This window comes from Eutrema salsugineum, unplaced genomic scaffold (genome assembly GCF_000478725.1).
Source record: "Eutrema salsugineum unplaced genomic scaffold, Eutsalg1_0 scaffold_10, whole genome shotgun sequence".
In the NCBI taxonomy this organism is placed as follows: domain Eukaryota; kingdom Viridiplantae; phylum Streptophyta; class Magnoliopsida; order Brassicales; family Brassicaceae; genus Eutrema; species Eutrema salsugineum.
In genome coordinates, this window is record NW_006256908.1 from 2,320,486 (window position 1) to 2,345,933 (window position 25,448).

At 35.2% G+C, this 25,448-nt stretch overlaps 1 protein-coding gene and 1 non-coding gene across 2 annotated transcripts; both read left to right on the top strand.

The window, feature by feature from the left end:
- Positions 1–4,479: 4,479 nt before the first annotated feature.
- Positions 4,480–4,586, top strand: LOC112081747. The gene has a single exon (XR_002896668.1). It is a non-coding gene; the product is annotated as a small nucleolar RNA R71 (small nucleolar RNA).
- An 11,802-nt stretch (positions 4,587–16,388) lies between these two features.
- Positions 16,389–16,967, top strand: LOC112081490 (PE-PGRS family protein PE_PGRS16-like). The gene has a single exon (XM_024148248.1). It carries the CDS (start codon positions 16,389–16,391, stop codon positions 16,965–16,967), a length of 579 nt encoding a protein of 192 aa, XP_024004016.1.
- The last annotated feature ends 8,481 nt before the right edge of the window (positions 16,968–25,448 follow it).

Genomic DNA, 25,448 nt, shown 5'->3' on the forward strand with positions numbered 1-25,448 from the left:
TCTTTTTAGATCTTCGAGTTTTCGTAAGTATTGTGTCAGATTTCTTATAACTCGTGAAGTTGAAGTAGTCTTCTCTTTAATAGCCCATTGCGCTTTATACTCGAGTTCTACTGGAAGGTGACATGCTTTTCCGTAAACTAGGATGAATGGTGTTGTTCCTAATGGCGTCTTGAAACCTGTTCGATATGCCCACAGTTTGTCGTCAAGCTTTGTAGACCAATCTTTGCGATGGACGGCAGTTGTTTTCTGCAAAATCGACTTGATTTATCTGTTTGAGATTTCTACTTGAATGCTAGTTTGGGGATGGTATGGAGAAGCGACCTTATGCGTAACTCCATTCTTTCTAAGAAAATTTTCAAAAACCTTGTTGATGAAATGTGATCCTCTGTCGCTTATCACAATTCTAGGAACTCCAAAACGCGGGAATATAACAGATTTAAACAGCTTCATGACGACCTTCGCATCATTGGTGGGACTAGTGCCTGCTTCAACCACTTAGAGACGTAGTCTACTGCTATTAAGATGTAATGGTTTCTAAAACAAGTAGGAAATGGTCCCATAAAATCTATTCCCCAGACATCGAAAATTTTGACTTCGAGAATAAAATTTTGAGGCATCTCATTCCTTTTCCTTATGTTACCCATCCTTTGGCATTTATCGCATTGCGACATATAAGCTTGAGTATCTTTAAATAAGGTAGGCCACCAGAAACCTGCTTGTAAGATCTTTGAAGCGGTTTTGAATGTTGCAAAGTGTCTTGCGTAAGACGAGCCATGGCATCCGAATAAAATTCCTTCCATCTCTTCTTCAGCCACGCATATTCGAAATAAACCATCAGCACATCTCTTGTAGAGATAGGGTTCATCCCAAAATAATGTCTTACATCTCGCAGAAACTTCTTCTTCCTATATCCGAAAAACTGTGGTGGTTCTACATCAGCTGCTAGGTAATTCGCTATGTTCATAAACCATGGGGTGTTGATAGCATCTGATCGTCGCATGAGGTGCCTTGGTGGTGCTGCATCAGCATTGTTTAAGGTTGTATCTATTGCATAGATATTTTCCTCTGGCAAACTATCATTTTAAGGCAATCTTTCTTCAACTCGAATTCGTGAAAGATGGTCAGCAACTCTATTATCTGCTCTTTTTTATGTTGAATTCTTGCAGTAGGAGGATCCATCTTATTAACCTCGGTTTACCGTCATTCTTAGACATTAAATACTTAATTGTCGCATGGTCAATATGACTATAACCTTAGATCCTACGAGATAAGAACGGAATTTCTCAAATGAAAATACAACAGCTAGAATTTATTTCTCTGTTGTTGCATAATTGCATTGAGCTTCGTCTAGAGTTCTGCTTGCGTAGTAGATTACGTGCAGTTTCTTTTCTTTCTGTTGGCCAAGCACTGCTCTGACTGCATAGTCACTTGCATCGCACATGATTTCGAATGGGAGTTCCCAATCAGGTGCTTGCACGACAGGAGCGGAGACAAGGGCTTCTTTGATCTTATGAAACGCGACTAAGCACTCATCATCGGACTCGAAGTTCGTTTCTTTGCAAAGCAAACGCGTAAGAGGTCTAGCTATTTGAGAAAAATCTTTTATGAAGCGTCTATAGAATCCTGCATGTCCTAAAAAACTTCGGATGACTTTTACGTTTGTGGGAGGTTGTAGGCTTGTCATGACTTCGATTCTTTCTTTGTCAACTTCAATTCCTTTTCCAAAAATCCTGTGCCCAAGCATGATTCTGTCTCTTACCATGAAGTGACAATTTTCCCAATTTAATACTAAATGCTTATCTTCACATTTTTGCAGAACTTTACCAAGGTTGGCTAGGAATTTTTCAAAAGAAGATCCATAGACCGAGAAATCGTCCAAGAATACTTCCATCAAATCTTTGATAGTGTCTGTGAAGATCGACATCATGCATCGCTGGAAGGTAGCAGGTGCATTATTCAATCCAAAATGCATTCGTCGATAAGAGAACGTGCCATATGGACAAGTAAATGTCGTTTTTTCTTGATCCTCCGGTCGAATATGAATTTGGAAAAATCCAGAGTATACATCAAGGAAGCAATAGTTGGGGTGATTAGCTAACCTTTCTAGCATTTGATCTATGAAGGGAAGCGGAAAATGATCTTTCCTAGTTGCTGTGTTCAGTTTCCAATAATCGATGCACATACGATGTCCAGTGACTGTTCTTATAGCAATCATTTCGTCTTTATCGGTTTTAATGACAGTGACTGCTCATTGCTTCAGGTCAACATGAACTGGGCTAACCCAAGTGCTATCTGAGATAGGAAATATTATTACAACTTCTAAAAGCTTCATAATCTCCTTCTTGACAACATCCATGATGTTAGGTTTTAGTCTCCTTTGACTTTCAATTGAGTTTTTTGCATCATCCTCAAGATTGATCTTGTGCATACAAAGATCTGAAGAGATTCCAGGAATGTCATCAAGTGAATATCCTAAGGCTTTCTATGCTTTTAATCATAGACAACAGCATTTTGGTTTCTTCTTCTGTCAAACCAGAGTTTATAATGACAGGATAACTTGAGTTTGGTCCAAGGAAGGCGTACTTAAGTCCGATGGGAAGAGGTTTAAGCTCGACTTTAGGGGCTTTAAGCTCGCTCCAAGGATCATTTATTAATGCGGCAGTGTCTTTAGGAGGTGTAGGAATGTTTGTTTGGTCCTTAAGATCTAGATATTTTGGAGGTTTCCTATAAGTTTCAGACTTATCAAGCATTCGCGTGCATTCACTCGAAATTTTTTCAAAGAAATTGCGTTCGTCTTTTGTGGGTGAAAGCGTGACACTTAAAGGGTTGTCAAGAAGTAGATCTTCATAGACTTCCTCAATAATTCCATCTAGCTTATCAATCCAACAAATTTTTCCATCCGAAGTCGGTTTATCAAAAATTTTGTTCATGTCAAATTGCATAACTAGACCGGCTAGATGAAAGTCAATTTTTCCTTCTGGGACATTGATTATGACGCCGGCTGTAGATAGGAATGGTCGTCCAAGAATATGGGGATCCTTAGGTTCTCTTTCTAGTTCTAGAACTACAAAATCAGTTGGTATGGAACATTTTTCGATTTCGACGGGAACATCTATTAAGATACCTACGGGTTGTCTAATGGAACGATCAGCTAATACTAAGGAAATTTTAGTGGGCTGGAAAGTATGGTGTCCTAAACGTTTTGCAACTGAACAAGGCATCATGTTTATGCTCGATCCTAAATCACAGAGAGCACGCTCAAAAGCAACAGTATTGATAATGCAGGAAAGTACGAAGCTCCCAGGATCATCTTTCTTTTGAGGGATCCGGCTTTGCAGGATATAAATACATTTGTGGGTTATCATCATAACGTCTTCTTCGAGAGTTAAAGAATTTGTTAGAATACCCTTCATGTATTTTCTTAAAGCGGGAATCATAGCTCTTTCAGCTTAGCTTTTTCTTTCTCTTTCTAAGGGGCTATTAAAGATTTAGGATAGAGTGGTTTATGTTTATAGACACGAGCTGGTGGAGGGGAGATCGGGTCTTCTCCAAGGATTTCCCGGGATGTATCTTCTCTTACTCCTTCTCGATCCTATCTCCTACCACTTCTTTTTCAATGTCTTCTATCGTGACTCTTCCTGTTTCTTTTTCCTTTTACTTACCCTTTTCCTCATCTTCGGGATCTTTAGGAAATTCAGGCTCTTTGTAAGGTAGACCACTCCTAAGTGTGATAGCTTTCATATGATCGGAGGGTTCGGCTTCGCTTGAGCTTTCGAAAGGACTTTCACTTGGCTCCTCCTCGGAATTATCTATGTTCTTAGACTTATCTTTGATCACCAGGCTAAGGAGGGTGGAAAATCTGATTTCCCTAGACTTAGATATTTCAAGCTCTAGAATTTTTTTTTTTAGATTTTCAGCTTCATAAAAGGAAAAACTAGGATAAGGATTGGAATTAGCTTGAACAGCATAGATTTGTTCAAAAGAGGATTGCCCGCGGTCGTTTGACTCGCGACCGTGGTAGAATGGGTCTTGGCTGCGGCCGGCTTTGTCACAACCAAGGTGAAAGCATCTTTTCCCGCGGTCCGAACGAATGGACCTGCGGTGATCAGGAACGAAAGTAAAATCTTGGATTTTATAGACTTCTGCAGTGTTCATCATCTCTTGATTATAAGAATCTATTGGGTTGTTCCAACCATCAAAGTTACATGTATTGTGTGCCTTTTTGGTTGTTGCAATCCAAGTTGACTCATTATTTGATAGAGACACTTCATAACTTCTGAGATCTCTTCTTTCTTCTCAGGAAGTGCAGACTTGTCAAAGATTGCTTGATAATGAATGCTGTTTGCGAGATTGTTGATGAAAACACGAGCATCTTCCACAGATCTAGTATAGAAGACTCCATTACTTGCAGTGTCGAAAAAATGTTGCAATTCTTGAGTTACGCCTCAATAGAAAATACCCATCAGGTATTCATCGGAATATCCATGGTGTGGACAATTTCTCTGGTATTCTCTAAATCTATCCCAAGCATCTAAAAGATCTTCATCTTCTTTTTGTTCAAAAGTTCTTATCTTGTTCCTTAAAAGATTGGAACGATTTCTAGTGCAAAAATGATTTAGGTAAGCCGTTCTACACTCTTTCCACGTTTTTAGTGAAGCAGGTTCTAAAGATTTTAGCCATTTGCTGGCATTGTCTCTCAAAGAGAATGGGAAAGACTACACTTATGGTAATCCCAATTTGCCGTAATTTCCAACATCTCAATATGGTCCATTGGGTGTTCAGATAAATAACCATAGAATTGATTTTGTTGAACTAAGTGATATATGGTACCTTTATTTCGGTTTCACCATCCTCTGGTAAGGCTGGTTGAATAGCTCTTTGATCTCCTAAAAACTTCTAGAGTGAGTCGAAGCTACCAATTAGTTCATCATCATCTTCACGTCTTGCTGATCCAATTAGCTCATCATCATTATCGATCGGATCATCAAACTCTTCATCGCTCAGGTCATCGTCGCTTGGATCACCATCCACACGATATGGTGGATCACCAAGAGTCCCGGGAACATGTTCCCGGTCTCCCATTGTCAAGTAACCCGGAAAATTCAAAAGAAAAAGTAAAAAGTAAAATAGTGTTCTAATAAATTTAAGATGGGATCCGCAACGAAACAAATCAAAGTCCCCGACAACGGCGCCAAAAACTTGATGCGAGCAAAAGCGAGGTTTGTTTGTTTTTACTAAACTTCAGGTTTAAAATGTATAACCCTTAAATGTCTGTAAGTGCACAGATGTGCGCTGTAGTACTTAGGGTATCGATCCACAGAGACTTAGTTGTTTCAGTACGAATTCACGCTAATGCTTAAATCAGACTAGAACAAAACAGGTTTGGGTTTTGGTTTTGGGTTTTGGTTGTCACTAAATCTAAACTAAAAAGAAAAGCAAATCAAAGCAATTAAAAACCAAAACAGGTAATGGCAAGTAAAAATCGAAGGCGAATGAAAGCAGGGAAAAATCGAAGGTTGTAAACAATAGAAAACAAACGCTGGGCTCAACGGTATCACAGGGATTCATGGACTAAACCTATGTCAAAATTAAGAAATGATAAAGGTAATCAACTACGTATGTTCTAGAAGTCGAGGCACGGAAATATGAATAACCTACTTTTGCAGCACTAAACAACTATCTCTCGCATTCCTGATCAGTAGGTTTCCACTCTGATCCTCGATGGGATTAGATGCAATACTTGAACAAGACTCATCAACATTCACAACTCATCTATAGGTAAATTTCCACTCCTATAAAACAATTGCTCGTTTCACCCTAGGTCAGACAATCAATGAAAGCTTTCGCAACAAATCATATCAGATCGGCTTCTAAGTGGCCATCAGAGAATCACACAGTAAAATCAAAGAGAAACGAAGAACATCTAGAAGATTATAAATCCTAAATCTATCGATTCATAGATAAGACACACGAAATTTCCTTTGAAAAAATCCCTTTAAACCCAACTGGAAAACTACTCAAACATATTGTAAACAATCATCACGAAGTATTGAAAACTGCAGGAAATTAAAGAAAATAGGGAAGAAGAACCAATAACAGAGTCGCAGATGGAGGCGTGATGATGCTCTCCTCGACGGCTCCTCCTTCAAAGACGGCGGCTCCTAGGGTTTGTGACACACCCGAACTATCTCTCTCTCTAAGTATGTCTTTTTCTATCGATGTCTTTTTTTGAATGGCCTAAAGAGGGTATTTATAGCCTCTAGAGTTGTCCTCCACACTTAGGGCTTCAAAAATAACAAAAGGAATTGATCTGGGCTTTAAATAAGTCGTCTGGGAAGTGAATGACTACTGGCCGCGGTCGCGGTGCTCCTACCAGTGGGGAAATGTAGGTTGGCGCGCTCCCGGCTTGTGTCTCCTTCCGAGACTGCATTTTATGTATTTGTTGCATCGGGGGTATCTGAAGATCTAACCGTTACATTGTCTCCAAACCAAGTGCATTAGAAATCTAGTTGAATCCTCTATGTTGTCACAAATGTTGGGGGTGATCAGACGGTGATAAGATCTTCGTCGCTTGTCATACTTCTACCGGTCTGTATTTAGCCAAAATTGATAATTTATTCCAAATTGCATATCTTTGTCCAAGTTTCCTGAAAAGTCTTTTGAAACTCTAAAACATTGAAAACACTTTAAAAACTATTGAAAACAGAGTTAAAACACCTGCATAAGACATTATTATGATCCATAAAGGTGGTCAAAATACAGTGTTATCACTTCTCGACCACCCGTGGTTGTTCCTGCTCAACCTGCAATGAATTTTCTTGTCTTTTATCGATGGTTTGACGACTTCAATCCATTCCCATTCACACCTTTGACCATCCACCTTCCTTTACCATGACCACACCACTATACCAATCGCGGGACTTCCAGGTAAGTTCTCTTTAATCTTTATCTTTTCAATTTATTACATACACTACTTGTCATCCTCACCCGATTTATCTCACATCCCGTCTAAGTGTGATTTAAGTCTGGGGGAGGATTTCATCTCTTTCTAACCACCTTTCTTTTATGAGTTTTGCAATCTCTACACCTTTCTTTTATGAGTTTTGCAATCTCTAAAAAAATTCAAAAACGGTTTTCAAAGCAAAATATGTTTTGAGGGAATTATGACAAAAACAGATGATGATTACCAACCTGTATGCTTCTACACTATGCATGACAGTTCTTTTTGTGGTTAGTACTAGACTAGGCAACCTGTATACTTGCAATATAAACTCCCACCAGATGACTTCTATTTATGGAAGTTTTTTCTAACGAGATATATACTAGCTCATTTTATTTGGACTTAATATTGATATTCAATTTTCTCTTCATGGAACTATAGGCTGGCATCATCTTATACATCTAGGACATCTTTTTCCTCATTTTTACCACTCTTTATTGTCCTAGATGGCCAGTTCATCTTCAGCTGGTACCATACCCTTAACCCAAAAACATTATTTTCGAACCTCATACATCCTCTATTTAGTTTATATCAGCAGATATGTGCAAAAACGCTGGAGAGGGAGGAACGACACAGTTACTCACTCAAGAGAAGGACTGAATGAAATTGGGGAAGAAGACTACAAGAAATCCTATCAAGCTTTATGATTCCTCAAAGAGCTCATTCTTAATGGTAATTTTTGTGCCTCTAAGACTTTATATCTAAAGGTGTTTCCATTTTCCAAAAAAAAAAAAAACGAAAAAAAAAGAGAAAAAAAAGAATGAAAGGAAATGAAACAAAAGTCTAAAGAGTCATATATGGTCGAAATAATGAAGGGAATCAACTTGGGCTTTAATTAGATTTTCTGGGAAGTGAACTTTGTCTGGCCATGGTCGCAGTGCTTGTACTCGCGGGAAAATATGTCTTGGCCGCGGTCCAGGCTAATGTTCTTTTTTCGAAAGTGCATTTTCTGTCTTTAGTGTATCGGGAGTATCTAAAGATCTAACCATTGGATTGTCTCCAAAACAATTGCATTAGAAAGCTGGTTGTATCCTCTATGTTGTCTAAACTTTTGGAGGTGATCAGACGGTGAAAATGCCTTCATCGCTTGCCATAATTCTGATGGTCTGCATTTATCCAAAATTGCTCATTTGTTCTAAATTGCACATCTTTAGTCCAAGTTTCCTGAAAAATCTTTTGAAACTCTAAAATATTGAAAAAACTTTAAAAACCATTGAAAACAGAGTGAAAACACCTGCATAAGACATTAATATGATCCATAAAAATGGTAAAAATTCAGTGTTATGAACTCCCCCAGACTTAAGCTTTGTTTGTCGTCAAACAAAACATAGATCAAGTCAAGAAATAATCTTTAAAAACCCGCAGGAACTAAACAATATTTCAGTGACCGTCCTTCCAAACCATGACCTATCGTAATACATCTATCTGGATCTAGTCTAGAAAATTCTCTCCAAAATACAAGCATAACTAGTCCGTTGATCCGTCATGCGAAAATCTACACACTTAGATCTAACTTCCAGTCAACTAGATCTTTACATTCATTAAGTGCAATGTGAATTCTCATCAAAGACATCATTCAGGGTAGACGGCGTTTGGTATTAAGGGCTATTTAAGTAGTGGAGTTAAAGTGATCGAGTTACCTGAAAATCTAAAGGATGCAAAATATTATGCAAAACCGCAAGAGAGAGTGGATATGTTGATGTCTGTAGTTTTCAGTCACTTCTCCTTGTCAAATATTGTTGCATAATATTTCCTCCTTTGTTGAAAACAGTTATTCCCCCCAGACATAGATCTTTTCCGGGAATCAGAAATATAATCTCCAAGAACTCCAAATAATCGAACTAAAGCCTGCCTCAAGGATAAAATTTGATCCTCCTAGACTCTCTAAGGTTTCTATTTCCTTCCTTTTCTTATTTTTCTTTTCTTTTCTTTTTTTTTTATTTTTTTTATAAAAGGAAACAACCTTTTATTAAGAGAGAGAGTCCAAGGGACGAAAATGTACCAATGTTTAGCGATTTTTCAGAGGCAAACCAAGTTTTTTCCTTTGTTGAATCATTCTAGTGAATTCACAGGTCTTTGTCTTCAGTAACTGAAAACTATGTAGATCCTTTTTCTCTACGACATTTTTGCATATATCTGAATATAGGACAATTAAAAACAAAAATGCATGTGGTTTGAGAGAGGTTAGGTTAGGTGGAAAAGTAGCTAAAGATGAACTAGCCATTCAATATCCACAAAGAGTGGTAAAAAGGATAAAGGAGTTATGAATGTATGATTCGTTTCCCTGATCTAATGCTTCAATAAGAAAATTAAGTCAAGATTAAGTCCAAATAAGATGAGCTAGTATATCCTGTCAGAAAGAATCTCCATGAATAGAAGTCCTCTGGTGGGAGTTTGTAGTGCAGGTACTCTATCCACCGCCTAATCGAGTCCTAAATCACAAAAGAGTTATAACGAGGAGATAGCGTAGAAGCACACTGGTCTAAATCATCACAGTATTGTGTCCTATGTCCCTAATTTGAAAATTTTTTGAAAACTTTTATGTGTCCAGAACAAACTCAAAACAAATCAAATTTCGTTAGTAACGGATGATCATCCTCCCTCAGACTTATTTCACACTGTCCCCAGTGTGATAACGGAATGACAGCAAAGAAAATAGAAAGTCGAGATGTTTTAGTGAGCTTATCTTGCCGGAGAATGTTTTTTTTAAAAACGATGTTACCATGACTATAGAAGACAGCCCCAGTGGTCTAAACCTCTTGACCTTGGTCGAAAAGGGATGTTCCGCGGCTGGTCTCTATGTATTGTGGTGATTGTTTCTTCTCTGGTTCATAATTCTTGCTCTTCTTTTGGTCGTTCTTCTTTGTAAAAACCTGAAATTAAATGAAACAAAAACAAAGCAACGAAATAGTATATAAAGGTCAAATGGAAATAAATAAAATACCAAGTGGGTTGCCTCCCACTAAGCGCTTGTTTGAAGTCGTTAGCTTGACGTTGTTGATTGATCAATCTTCTTTCTTTTCCTTCTTTGGTGATGGTGGATCGGTCAAAACCATGACTTCTCTCTTGTCTTCTCTTTCTTCTGGGATATATGGCTTGTTGCGTTGTCCATTTACGATGAATGAATCTCCACTTGTGCCCCATAGAACAATCGCTCAATATGGCTTCACTTCCTTTATCGTGAAGGGTCCTGACCATCTAGACGTAATTTCCCTAGAAAAAGCTTAAGACGTGAATTAAAAGAAGACCTTTATCATTAGAAGCGAAAGATCGATGAACAATCTTCTTGTCGTGATATGCCTTAGTCTTCTCTTTGTAGATCTTTGAGTTTTCATAGGCATTATGTCGGATTTCTTCTAACTCGTAAAGTCAAAGTAGTTTTCTCTCTCCAGCTGTTTTTAAATCCATGTTCATCTCCTTGATAGCGCATTGCGCTTTATACTCGAGTTCTACAGGAAGGTGACATGCATTTACATAAACCAGATTGAATGGTGTTGTCCCTAATGGCGTTTTAAATGTCGTTCGATATGCCCATTACTGCAGTTGTTTTCTGCAAAATCGACTTAATTTATTTGTTCGAGATTTCTACTTGACCGATAGTTTGGGGGTGGTATGGAGAGGCGACTTTATGCGTAACTCCATTCTTTCTCAGAAGGTTTTTGAGAACTCTATTGATGAAATGTGAGACCCCCCGTCGCTTATTACAATTCTAAGAACCCCAAAACGCGGGAAGATTATAGATTTAAACAGCTTGATAACTACTTTCGCATCATTGGTAGGGCTAGCGACTGCTTCAATCCACTTAGAGACATAGTCTACTGCTACCAGGATATAATTATTTCCAAAAGAAGTTGGGAATGGTCCCATGAAGTCTATTCCCCACACATCAAAAATTTTGACTTTGAGAATAAAATTCTGAGGCATCTCATTCCTTTTTCTTATGTTACCCATCCTTTGCATTTATCGCATCGCGATATATAAGCTTTAGTATCTTTGAACAGGCCACCAAAAAGCAGGTTGTAAGATTTTCGAAATGGTTTTGAATGTTGCAAAATTTCCTGCGTAAGACGAGCCATGGCATTCGAATAAAATTCCCTCCATCTCTTCTTCAGCCACGTATCTTCAGAATAAACCATCAACACATCTGTTCTAGAGATATGGTTCATCCCAAAAATAGTGTCTTACATCTTGCAAAAACTTCTTCTTCCTATATCCAAAAAATTGTGGTGGTTCAACGTCTACTGCTAGGTAATTCGCTATGTGTCTAAACCATGGAGTGTTGAAAGCATCTGATCTTCGCATGAGTTTTTGTGGCGGTGCTGTATTGGCGGGAACAGCATCTATTGCATAGGTGTTTTCTTCTGGCAAACTATCATTTAAAGGCAATTTTTCTTCAACTCGAAAGATGGTCTGCAACTCCATTGTCTGCTCCTTTCCGATCTCGAATTTTGATACCGTATTTTGACCACTTTTATGGATCGATTTTAAATTCTTTTGAAATAGTTTTATTTCTTTTAAGTTTTTTTGATTATGGTTTTCTAGTATTTGTAGTTCCAAGACTCTTTTTAGGTAATTAAGGCAAAAGGAGTGCATTTTGGAGCAAAAGATCATTTTGGATAAATTCAGGCCGTCAGAATTTTTATATCTATGAAGACCTTCTCACCGTCTGGTCATCCCCGAAATTGGACTTAAAATAAAGGAGACAACTAGCTTTCAAATGCAATTGGTTTGGAGACAATCCAATGGTTAGATCTCCAAATATCTTTGGTGCACAGAAGACATGTTAGCAGTCTCGCAAAGGAAGCAAGATTCAACCTCATAAGCCAATCTCCACAGGTCCAAGGGCCACAACCGTGGAGAACACACTATTGGCCACGGTTAGGAGTCTCTGGCCCCGGCCAAACCCCCATTCACCACGGGTGGAAGCCTCACGACTAGGGCCGACTAAAAGGCTGGCCCACGACCCCATTTCAAGCCCAATTCGTCTTCTCTTCAAATAAAACCCTAAGGACGACTTGACAGAGTTGAAGACCTATAAATATGTATCTTAGCAGACCTATTTTTGTGTTCCTCAGAAGAATCCCTTTTGCAAGCCACCAAATTTAGTTTTTCTAGGGTTTTTATGTTCTTATGTTATTCGTTCTTAGTTTAGGGAGATGGAGATTTTTTTTGACCCTCTTTTTGTTCTACCTTTACTTTATGCAAACTTTAAGTTCAGCTTTTACTTTTATGTCATTCATTTTCGTTTTTACCTTCTTTATATTAGATTAGTTGTTAAAAGGATTTGAAGAGAAGTTTTCTCCGAGCCTAGCTCTTGAAATTGAGATGCTTCTTCTTCATCCCCTTGTCTCTTTTTTCTACTTCTTTCTTTTAATTACTTTATGCACGTTTTATAATAATAAGGTATGAGTTTAAAGGCTGCATCGAAGGAAACCGACTATGTTTGGTAGGGATCTTCGCGAGATAAACCAAGCCGTGTTCTAGAAATATTTCTTCTAAGCTTTTACTTAAAGCATGGATCTAGCATCGCGAACTAGATATTGATCATCACACTTAGTGTTGCGAGAGTTTTCATTCGGTACCAGATCTAGCTTGAGAAGAACGATTCTGCCATAGGAGTGGAAACCTACCTATGGGTGAATTGTGAATGTTGACGAGTCTTGTGCAAGTTCCTTTGTCTTCAACCTTCAAGTGCCATAGTGGAAACCTACTGGTCAGGGTTGCGAGAGACAATCGGTTATGACCACGACAGTGGCGTAGTCATACCATCATAGCTCAAGTTCTAAGATTACTAGGATCAATTTTAAGAGCATTGTTTTGCGCAATTTGAATCAATCATATTCCATAGACATCCTTTATATTCAACATCGATATATCCACTTTTAGTTTAAGTTTTATTTTCCTTCTTAGCCTACATATATATAGAAATCGCACAACCTATCCAAAACCCCGTTTTTCGTCTTAGACTTGGTTTACTAATTCTGGTTCTAAGGTTCTGCAGGTAAAGCGTGTATTCTCTGTGGATCGATACCCTAAGTACTACAACGCACTACTGTGCCCTTGCAGATAACTAGGGTTATACATTCAAAACATGAATCAGCAAAGTAAACCCTAAGCTTGCATCATGTTGATTATAAAAAAAATAAAAATAATAATGATTGTCAGATATATTATTAAGAGAAATACCCTATTATTAAATATGCCATTGTAAATATGAAATTAACCGATTTCATAAAATAAAAAAATAAATGTAGTTTTGTTATGAATAAATATATGGATGCCCATAATGAAGCTCATATCATTAAGGTTTGTAATAGTCTCACTTTTTTTATTCTCCTAATTCAGCTTGTTCTTCAAATCTTTTTAAACCTATATATACAAAGAATATTGAAATTATAAGGTGTGACAATTACTAGCCACAAATAATATTACCTCTCATGCTTACCAAAAGGGTTGAAACCATTTCGCAGATAACCCGAGGTATACATTTCTCAACTCATACGCAAAACTAGGATAGACCTCTTCAAAATGTTTCCATGTTTCTGCATCTGAGGGATGCCTAATCTCTCAATCTAAGTTATGTTGCACATGCCATCTCATAGGTGCTGATGTTTGCTGGGATTGATATAACATTTTCAATCTCTCTGGCAAATACCACATCCTTATGTGGAACAGGTACTCTGCCACTTGTTTCCTGATAGCCAAGTTTGTGAAAAAAAATTCACTTTAATCGATTTCACCATTCTTCCAGTATATCATACAATTGTCGAAGCAAACATCTATCATTTGATACGGCAATCCAAGCTTGGCTACAAGTTTCTGAATCTCATAGTGTAAAAGCGATGAGATATTATCTTCAGGCAAAATGTCTATCATAAAATCAGCTATCACATCCACACAATCCTCCGCCAAGTTAAAATCTATCTTTATAATCATCAACCTGCATGCAGTTGATAAAGCCGAAATACCCTCTCTACATCCTCCATATAAGGGTTGCTTAGCTGCATATAGTATATCAAAAAACTTATAGGCTTCTAAATTTGGTTTTTTTATTCTATTACCATCCTGAACATACAATGCTATGTTTTCCCGAAATACATCATTCATCATCTGAATAGTACCTATGTTTGCATCTACTTACTTTATCCTACCTGAAGTACTGCTATGATAGTGTACCATTGAATCATTTTCTCCATGTGTATATAAACTCTTGTACCCCGGCATAAACTCGTTCCTATAAAAGTGATTCTATAGTCTGCTAACAGAGCCTAGTCTAATTATTCCGACATTTAGTACATGGATAATAAAGTTTATCGTTTTCTGATCTCGTGCTATTTTTTATCGCAAACGTCATGAATTCTCTAACTCCCGTTGCATACTCATCCGTAATCGAAATAGTTATAAGGGTTTGGGTTTGAAGTAGACAATTTTTTGGTTTTTTGTGTAAGTTGTGAATGAGAATGAAGAAGTATTTATAAAAAATATTCTGCCCATTTAAAAACGTCTATAAATGGCTACTACAACGAATAAATTAACAGATCTATTATCGATGGAATATTGTCAGTCTATGTGGTGATTGGCTTTTTTCGGAAATAATATGAAACTACCGATCGATCCCCGATGGCTCATAAGAAATTATACACGGAAAATATTCTCATCGGAAAATGTGTTGGCAATCCATCTGGTTAGTATTGTTGTCGGAAATCCATCGGGGTTTTGACAGATTTTCCGACAAATTACCGACCTTCCTGCCATCGATTCTTCGTCAAGAAACCGTCGGATATTTTAGACCGCTTTTTGCCATTGGAAATTGCCTTGTTTTCTTATAGTGGAACAGATGATTAATTATTACTTTATAAAATCTAAGTTTTAGAAAATTAATGTTATCTAATTTTTTTCAAATTGTTTTTTTCAAAAACTTACCAGAAGTGAGAAAAATACAGATGATAATATATAAGAGTTGTTTCTCTCATGTGATGATAAAATAAGCTGTGAAGTACAAAACAACGTAGTATAAAGAATATTAAAAGTTCTAGAAGAGCAGATATATTTGCCTAGGAGAATGTATTTTGAAGTCACTTATACTATTGTAAGTCTTAAAGGTTAAAAGAATCTAAGATATAATATAAAATCTAAGTTGGGTATATCGTTGATCCTAGAGTGGGATTCAGTTCGAGATAGATGGATATGAAGTGTTATCATATCGAGGGGGAGAATCGCAGAATCCAATAATTCAGAGTAAGTGGAATATTTTGAAAATCATGTTCACACTCACGTTGGATAAATCATGTGTAAAAAAATACTCAGAAGATTTTAAGATTTATCAAGTGAAGACAATGAGTGAAGAAAGTATTGAACATCTTCACATCATAAGTATCACCAAAGACAGTAAAATTTTTTTGAAGAAACTTCATGCATTCGTTACTAGATTGTATTACACAAAGAATAATGTAGATTAATATTATATAGTAAACCAGAAGTTTACTGAAAACAACACTATTTGGCATGATCGATTAGACCATTCTGGTTCAATAGTAATACGAAAAAGAATAAAAAATTATGTTGACATTCATTAAAGAACCAAAGATTTTTATGTGATGTCTATAATCAAGTTCATGGTATGGCTTTTAAGCTCCAATAAATTTGGAATATGTCAATTTTCTAGTATATATACAAGGAGATAATTTGGACTGATCACCCATTATATATCTTTACTAAAGTATTTGGTTAATTGATATATAAAAATTGAAATCGCAATTATTCGCATTAAGCCAACAAATAATTCTGAGTTCTCTCTAGTATTGATTTTTGGTCAGAAACCAAATGTTTCTCATCTACTAGTTTTTGGATGTAATATTGCTCCACCACATTATCTTAGATGGAACCTAAAAGAGGTTATGATTTATTAGATATTTCCCTTGATGACTATATATATTTCCCACATTTATGTTTACGAATAGAGCAAGAATGTATGAGTTTCTTTTTATAACTGATCATCATTAATTATCAGCTTTATTCAAAGTTACATGAATACAAGAATATATGAGATTTCTATATTGTTGTAGCATGTGACCATCGCTATCAGCTTTATTAAGGTGTTTATAGAAATGTTTATAGAAATCTATATTGCGTATCTATGTGGACCTATGAGAGTGCGATTTCAAGATTTAAGAATGTTGAATGGGTGTTCATATTTTCATGAACGAGAGATAAGAAGACACGTGTGTTGTGCGCTTGTCGATGGAGTTTTGGCTATAAATAGGGTTTCTCGCCAACGTTTGTAACAAAAAAAAACTTCTAACGATTAAGCTTATATTATTTGGGAATATATCTTGATAAAGAGAGAGAGCAAGAGTATACGGGGATGTTCGTGAGAAGGGGTTGGGTAATGGCATGTGTGATGGTGTTTCTGATGTTAACTCAAATATTGGGAAAACTATCTGGTACAGATGGTCGTGCCAGTAGCAAAAGCCGACGTCAAAAACATGGAGGAGGCGGTGATGTTGGTGCCACCGGTTTCAGTGGTATGGGTGTTGTTGGTGATGCTAACGGTGCTAATAGTACAGACGGTGGTAGTGGTGTTAATGGTGTTGGTGGTGCTGGTGGTGCAAGTGGTGCTAGTGGTTCTGGTGGTGCGGGTGGTACTGGTGGTGCCAGTGGTGCTGGTGGTGCTGGTGGTGCTAGTGGTGCCCATGGTTCTGGTGGTACTGGTGGTGCCAGTGGTGCTAGTGGTGCTGGTGGTCCTGGTGGTGTTGGTGGTGCTACTGGTGCTGGTGGTGTTGGTGGTGCCAGTGATGGTGGTGTTGGTGGTACTGGTGGTGCCAGTGGTGCTGCTGGTGGTGGTGGTATCGGTGGTGCTGGTGGTGCCACTGGTGCTGGTGGTGCTGGTGGTGCTAGTGGTGGTATCGGTCCCATTGGTGTTATTGCTGGAGAATGTCGTGGTGGTGTAGGTAATTGTCGACACTAAGTCGAAAACAGGATACACTGTTAACAATGGAGGTGGTGTCATTGGTGTTTTTACTGGATAAAGTGTTGGTCGTGTTGGTAAACGTCGACACTAATTCGAAAACATCAGTGACCGTTAATAATTTAGCAGTCCATGCACGTTACCTCTTTCGTAGTTTGCATAACCGTCTATCGTTTCTTTTTTGTACTAGTACTACGGGATATAAGTTTTATCCTTATGCTAAAAATAAGATATAACTGAAAAACCATCATGGTTATTTTTATTTTAAAGTTTTGCTTAGGCGTGGGCAAATTATCAAAATTAAAGGAACCAAACCGAATTGGGAGGTTCTGCAAGGTTTCGGATAGTCATAAATATCCGAATTCCAAAAAAAAATGGGATACCTGAATCAAACTTAGAATCAAACCGAAAATCAAATGGGTATCCAAATTATACCAACTGTGATTATATACCCAAAATATTAGTTAAATTTAGTATTGAAATAACTAAACTATCTAAAATTATAATTATAAACTAGGTTTTACCTCGTGCATTAGCGCAAGAATTCTTTTTTTTTTGTTTATCAAATTTAGTAATATAACTTTTTGTATTTTTTATTTTAGATAAAATTATTTTATAGAAATATTTTTCTAATAAGTAAGACATATTTATTATGTGTTTATATATAATTCTTTTTAGAGTATTAAAAATAATCGTGATTAAAAAAATATAACTCTAACACATCCATTCATATTAATCCAAAAAAAATCATGATTAAAACCATAATTCTAACTCACCGTTCATATTACCATATAATCTAAATATTTATTTAAAGTATAGAAGTATTTTATTTGGCATAAAATGTATTATATAGTTTTTTTGAAATTTAATCCATAATAAGAGCATGCAACAATTTTTTTATCTTTTTATGCTTTCTACTTTGTATAAAAGTATATATTTTCGTACATGTATGATTCAAAATTAGTGATTTTAGCCACCAAAATATTTTTAACCTCTTTTCATATATATTTTCAGTTCTGTATTTTATTAAAAATCTGTTTTTAATATTTAAATTATACATTTAACTCTTACCATTGTTTTTGTTGGGGATACATTCAATCCTTCTTACGTAGACAAATCGCGTGCTTGCACGTGGCATCCATAGCTTTTTTGCAAGTACGGCCTCCTGGGCCAAATTATGACACGTATTTGGCCTTCGGCCCAATAAGGCCTAAGGTTATAGCATCGGACTTCAAATCCAGTCGGATTCGGGAGATCCTGCACGATAGGCCACCTGTTCCTGGATTTCTCGTGTCTAACAATGCAGGTCGCGCTGTCAAAAATAAGAAAGTCGGAAACTGAGTGGTCAGTAGGAGGAGATGCCACATTATCTATGTCCTAGACCTAAGTTCGGTGATCCAAAAAAGTCAGAATATAAAGAAGTGTGGCTCGCACAGGTATCCGGAGAGCAAAGTCATATATTCTCTGTAGTTCGCTCCCAGTATCGAGGGAACCGGGCCAGGTATGAGTTGACCGTTTTAGGCGGGAATCCATTCGACAATAAGAATATACCTTAGTCTGACTTGATTACCCTTACCCGTACACACCCACGAGATTAGCATTTAATGCATCTTCATTACGTGTGTCAGGTGACAGTGACCTTTCGCAGGAGCCAAGAAGATAAGCAGAGGTTCAGCAAAGACCCATATCGCGTCTGAACCGCCGACCTGACTCGTACACTGAAGATGAAAGGGATACGCCAAGGAACGGTCTCACAGCAGGAAGAACACTCCAAAGAAAGTTGTTAAGACCGTCAAAAGCGTGACACCATCGCAAGATTCGAACCAGGTCAAGTCACGTCATGGGCCGACCCACCCGACTCACTATTCGCAGATCGACCCGGAATACTAACCCGGGTCAGGTAACTCTCTATAAATACATTGCTCTTTCCCACGGGAAAGAGGGTGTTCACTTCTTTTAGACATCTTAAGTCTCATGATATTTCTCTAAATACTTATGGTTCTTAAGTTCAGGCACTCAACACTTCTCCGACCACTATTCTGATCATTCCACTTCAATTCTCCTCCACGGCGTTCCTAAACCGTGGAGTTTCTCCACCCACAAACTCTTATTTTCTTCTATTTTCACCACAAAAGCCCATTTCCTCCCAAAGGCCCGATCAGATCCGACCTTTCTAAAGGAGTCTCGCCTCACTTCCTTCTACTCGTTTTCCGACTTCTCTCTATTCTCCGACTAGCCACTTGGTGGTTTTTTAGCTGTTTTCAAATTTGAACGTCAGAGAGCCTTCGAAAAACACACCCTCATCGTATTTTCCGAGCATTCATGTTTTCTATGTTTTACAGGAAACTTTCCCCTTCTCGAAGACCAAAAATCCCCTAAACAGTTTTGTTATTAATTTGCGAATAAAACATAATTGTAAATATTTTATATAATCAACAATATCATCCCATTAAAATCATCATAAATATAGAATGTTTAAAATATGACATTATTTTCATATGATAATAAATTTTTTCAAAAAAAATTATTGGTATTCTTAATAAATTTTCTTAGTAGTATAGATTTTATTTAAATTATAATATTCAAATCAAATATATATATTAATATCTGATTATTATTTTTGTAAAGATAATAACTGATTTTTTTAGTAGATAATCTAATTTATATTTTAAAATGTCTAAAATAATCTTGATTAGTATTTAAATTTCGAAATTAAATTTATATATACAATATAATAATTTTTATTAATATTTGACTAAATTAACTTGTTTGGCAATACGAATTACAGTTATCCAAAAACAAAATAGTGGAAAACTAAGTAATTCCTGTTTAGACACAAAACATCATTCCCTTATAATAGTATAGATTTGAAGATATTAGTTATATTTGGACTCAGAATAAATGAAATATCCCCAAATATTAGTTACTAGATTAGGCATGCATGATACGCATGAAAATAATTACTTTTTTAGATTTTAAATTAATAATCCATATATTTATGGTATATATAATTAGATTCTAAATTAAAATTCTTAATTGAGCTTCCATTAAATAAATTTTCCTTAAATAAAGTTATCCATAAACCTGATAAAAACAAATCTCTACTAAATATATATTTTTTTAGGGTTCAAAAAACATACTTTCTATTATATTTTACTTGCTTTTGCTTTTTTTTGGTAATTTAGAAAAATAAAACTAATATTTTCTCTTTTTTAAAATAATTAATAATATAAATATTTATAATATTACATTAACACATGTCATTAAAAAACATGAAACACGTTACAAGTTATAATTATCCTATATTTATAAATGTCCACGTTGAACAATTCAACTTTATATAATACGATATTTTTCAATATTAAACATCCATTTTGAGCCTTCGAACAAAGATGAATTTTTTTTTGCAGGTAAAATCTCCCTGGGCCAAATTAGATTTCTTGATTGGATTTACGGTCCAATACGACCTAAGTATATAGCACTGGACTCCGAACCATTCGGATTCGAGAGATCTGGCACGTAAGGCCACCTATTCTCTGGTTCCTCGTATCTGACAGTGCAGGCTGCGCTGTCAGGGACGAGGAGGTCGAGAACTGCGTGGTCAGTAGGAGGAGATGTTGCATTCGCTATGTCCTAGACCTAAGCTCAGTGATATGGAAGAGTCGTGACGTAAGGAAGTATAATCCACACAGGTACCCGAAGAAAAGAGTCAGCCAGCGAGATAATTCCGACAGCCCGGTCCAAGTATCAAAGGATCCGGATCAAGTATGGATGTCCTACTAAGCGGAAAACACTGTTTAAATTTCCTTCCATTCGAATCAGAATGTGAATTTGGTTGATTCGATTGCCCATACCCTTTGTAAATCCACAAGATTGACATTTAATGCTCAATACTTACATGTGTCAGGTGATATTGACCACTCACAGAAGGCAAGAGGAAAGCAGAGGTTCAGCAAAGACCATATCGCGTCTGAACCGCCGAATCTAACCTGTATGCAGAGGGTAAAAGGGATGTGCCAAGGAACGGTCTCATTGCAAGAGGAATACGCCAAAAAAAGTCGGTTAGGCCGTCAGAAGCATGACGCAAGCATAAGATTCAGATACAATCGAGTAGGATCCTGGACCGATCCGTAAACCCAAGATCCGATCTGGTATACTAACCCGGGTCAGGTAAAATTTTATAAATACTTAACATTTTCTAATGGGAAAGGGGTTCAATTATCTCGCTACCTTGAAGTTCATGCTATCTCGATAAATACTCGTGAATTACAAGGCTGAGCATTCATACTTTCGCATTATTCCAACCATTATCTTGTCTCCACTCTATGGTGGTTCCTAAACCGTGGAACATTTCTATCCATATACTCTTACACTTCTTCTCTTTTCGCCTAAAAAACCCACTAAACTCAGGTCTGAATAGACTCTCTCTCTTTCTCAAGAGCTCTCGGTCCACTTTTCCTTCTCTGTTTTTTGAGTTCTTTCCATCTCTCTGATTTGCCACTTTCTGGTCTTTCTTAAACCGTTTTCTGACTTTAGCGTTAGAGAGCCATCAGAAAACATCCCATCATCGTGTTTTTCGGACCTTCATGTATTTTTTTGTTTTATAGAAGACTTGCCCCCAAGAGAACCAAAAATTCCCTAAACAATAAATAAACATCATCGCATAAAATCAAAAGTTTACGATGAACTAACATCAAAAAAGTTAACGACAAATTAACATTAATTGTCTTTACGACAACTTTATTTTGGTTTCATTTATGAAAAATTTACATAGAGTTGATTTCTAACAAATTTTTAGCAATACTTTTATAGAAAAATATAAACTTTATTTACGATGAATTATTAACAAAATTTTGATACTAAAATGATTTAACGAAATAAAATTTATTTTTTAAGTTTTTTGTTGTTATTTTGATGTAACTTAGCTCTCTATGCTAGCATGTCTGTCTTTGTGAACAACAGATTCACTTTCCTTATTATTCTGTTGCCAAGTTTGGTAACTAGATGGCAGGTTCTATTAGTGATAAAAAGCGGTACAAAGAAGAGCTCAAGGCTCGCAAATCATCACTGCAAAACAGATCGATTATGCCCAAGATGCGGAGCAGATGTTGCATCTATCAATCATCTCCTTTTCGAATGTCCTCCAGCGGTCCAGACGTGGGCATTATCAAGGATTCCATCTAGTCTAGGATCATTCCCGAGTGAGTCTCTATACAGAAATTTTGATCATTTCCTTTGGCATGCAAAGGAAGAAGGGGCAATGTAGAATTCCCTAGACGCTTTTCCATGGATAATCTGGTACATTTGGAAAGCCAGAAATGACAAAGTCTTTAATTGTAAGGAAATCTCTCCCATAGATACCCTGCATCTTGCCATCCATGAAGCAGAAAATTGGAAAATTGCACAAGTAGTCTCTCAGATTGGAGAAGAAAGTGATGACGCGGCGGATCTTCCTCAAAGTGTCGAGAGTAGCAGCCCAAAAGCTTGATGCCAGATTGATGCCTCGTGGGCATGCGATGATATTATGTTTGGGGGTGGTTGTGTTATTGAGCTAATGGACAGACACTTTTGCGAAGGAAAGAACTTTATCTCCCCTTCACGCTGAATTTAATATGATGCTATGGGCGATGGAATCTGTCCTAAAGATAGGAGAAGTGTTGATGTCTTTCAAATCAGATTGTCTCCAAATGTTCAAGGTGATCGAGGAAGAAGAAGAATGGTCTGCCTTGGCTTCAGAAATTGATGAGTTTTACCACTTGAGGTCTTCATTTGTTCATTTCTTTATTTTTTATATTCCTCGTATTCTAAATGTCTGAGCTGACTCTCTTGAGAAAAAGGTTTGAGCCTGTGGTTTTGTTTTCTCCTATGTAAACTCTGTTAAATTAATGTCAAAAACAAAAATGAAGAGCTCAAGGCATATCTGATAAAAAAGATTTGAAAAAGGTTAACTTTAAGTCAAAAACTGTTTTAAGTCAGTTTTTTTTTTGTAGCAAGAGGTTTTAGTGTTTTAAGAGAGTTGAAACAGGGATTGTGTTGAAAGTCTTTCTTACAGGGTTATATAGAGTAAGCTAGAGGGAGGGTGTTCTTTTTGCATTTAGATTTTCTTGTAGTCTTATGTGTCCTCCTTGTACTCTCTTGGATTGTACTCCATGTCTATGATCTTCTTGATCTAAACAACAAAATGATAAAAATCTTTATTTTTTAGTGGATGTTGTGGATGCCGAATCGACCGAAGACTTATATTCTTTGCTGAGAGAATTAGTGATCACATCATTGTTTTTAGTGTAGGTTTAAAACAAACTGATACGTGTTAGTTAGAATTAAGAGATCAAGTAGAATCGATGAATAAACAGTTACATATATTATATTAAAACAGAAGCACATTTAGTACTTGCTTCCAAACACTCTCAAAATTTTTTTAAAAATATTTTGAAAAACAGTTTTAAAATTATCCTAAATTATTAAAATATTATTTAAAAACATATTTTCTTTTTTTATATTAAAAAAAATCCGAAAATTAGATATGAATTTAGATAACTAAAGATTTCCTTAAATTTAGGTCATATTTAATTTAAATTCAAACTATTTTTATAATTAAATTTAATTCTAAAAAATGATATTAATTTAAATTATTTTATACTTCTTCAATTATAGATCAGATTTAATTTAACATTTTGAAAATTTAAATAATATTTTTAGAAAAACAAATATGATTAAAGGAATACCTTATTGTATTGTTTAATCATATTCAATCAGAGTAAAATTTCACATATTGAAAACTAATAAATATTAATATTATATGGTAATCTGATGGGTGGATTAGTTTTTTTTTTATAATTGCAGTCTTATATTCAAAACATGCAAGATATAAGATAAATATTATTTCAAAATTAGTAAATAATTATATTATATAGTAATATGACGGACGGGTTAGAATTCTGGTTTAGTAACTACAGTTTTTTCGGATTAATAGAATGGGTGAGTTAAAAATATATTTTTATAATAACGATTTTTTTCGATTAATAGAATGATCGGTTTACAATTATGTTTTTATGATCATGGTCATAATATAGTAGAAAAAATTAAAAATTAAATTATATCTAAACAAAAAAATAAATCTTTGTCATTTATTAAAAAATTTTATCTATAAAGAAAACATAAATAACATTATAAATTTTGATTAAAAAAAAATTTTCGTGCGAATGCATGGGGTAAAATCTAGTTAGAATTAATTAACACTCATATCTAAAAAGCACTCAATTTTTATTTTTTTTTCAATTATGGGTCTGATTGGGTACAGTTGTCGCAGCTCTAGGTTTTTTGTTATAGATTTTAGTCTGTCGATTATTATTTTTTGCTGTAGCTTTTAAGATTTTGGATTAACATTTTTCAAAGTGAAAGCATGATTCGCAAAAAACTAGGTATATGTTCTTGACTTCTAGATTAGTATTGTTATCATCTATATTAATTTTTTTGATTCTATAGGAATAGGATTGTTGGATTTAGGTATAACTATAAAATAAATAAAAAATGTTTTTTGTAACAAGGGTAACTATAAGATTTGGTTGTGATTATTTTGAAAACGAAACAAGACTGATTAGTCAAATTTTAAAGACTAACTAGATTCTAACCCGTGCATCCGCACGGAAATATTTTTTATTGTTTAACGAATTTTGTAATATAATTTGTGTTTTGAGTTTAGATATAATTATTTTTATAAATATATTTTTTAATAAGTGAAAATATTGATTTTTGTATTTAGATATATTTTTATAGTATTAAAATTAATTATGATTATAAAAATATAATTTTAACTTGTCCGCTAATATTAATTCAAAATGAACTATTATAAAAACATAATTCTAACTTTTCTGTTCATATTACCATATAATATAAATATTTGTTAAGAGTTTGAAATGTATTAACAGTATTATTTAGCATTATAGTTTTCTAAAATTTAATCAATGAAGGGAGTGTACAACTGGTTTTTCAAACCACATTTTAGTGTATGCAATAATTTTTAATTTTTTATATTTTTATTTTATATGAAAATTATATTTTCGATATACATATATAATTCAAAATTAGTGATTTTAGTTACCAAAATATTTTTAACCCGGTTTTTATATATATTTTTAGTTCTATGAATTTTAAAAAATATATTTTTAATATTTAAATTATACATTTAAATTTTACCTATTATTTTATTATTAATTTTTAAATAAATCATAATCGTAAATATATTATATAAGCAACATAAATATCATATCATTTACATCATTATAAGTATTTTATATTTCAAATATGACCATTATTTTTCATATGTGAATTAATTTTTTTTCAAAAATTCTACATATTTTTGATAAAAATGTTTAATATTATAGAAATTATTTAAATTAGAATTTTTAAATCAAATCTAAATTAATATATGATTTTTTATTTTTAACTAAATCAAATCAAATCTAAATTACTTATATTTAA

Bases quoted from the DNA above. Each gene is read 5' to 3' on its own strand.
- LOC112081490 (XM_024148248.1), top strand. From the start codon at position 16,389: ATGGCATGTGTGATGGTGTTTCTGATGTTAACTCAAATATTGGGAAAA.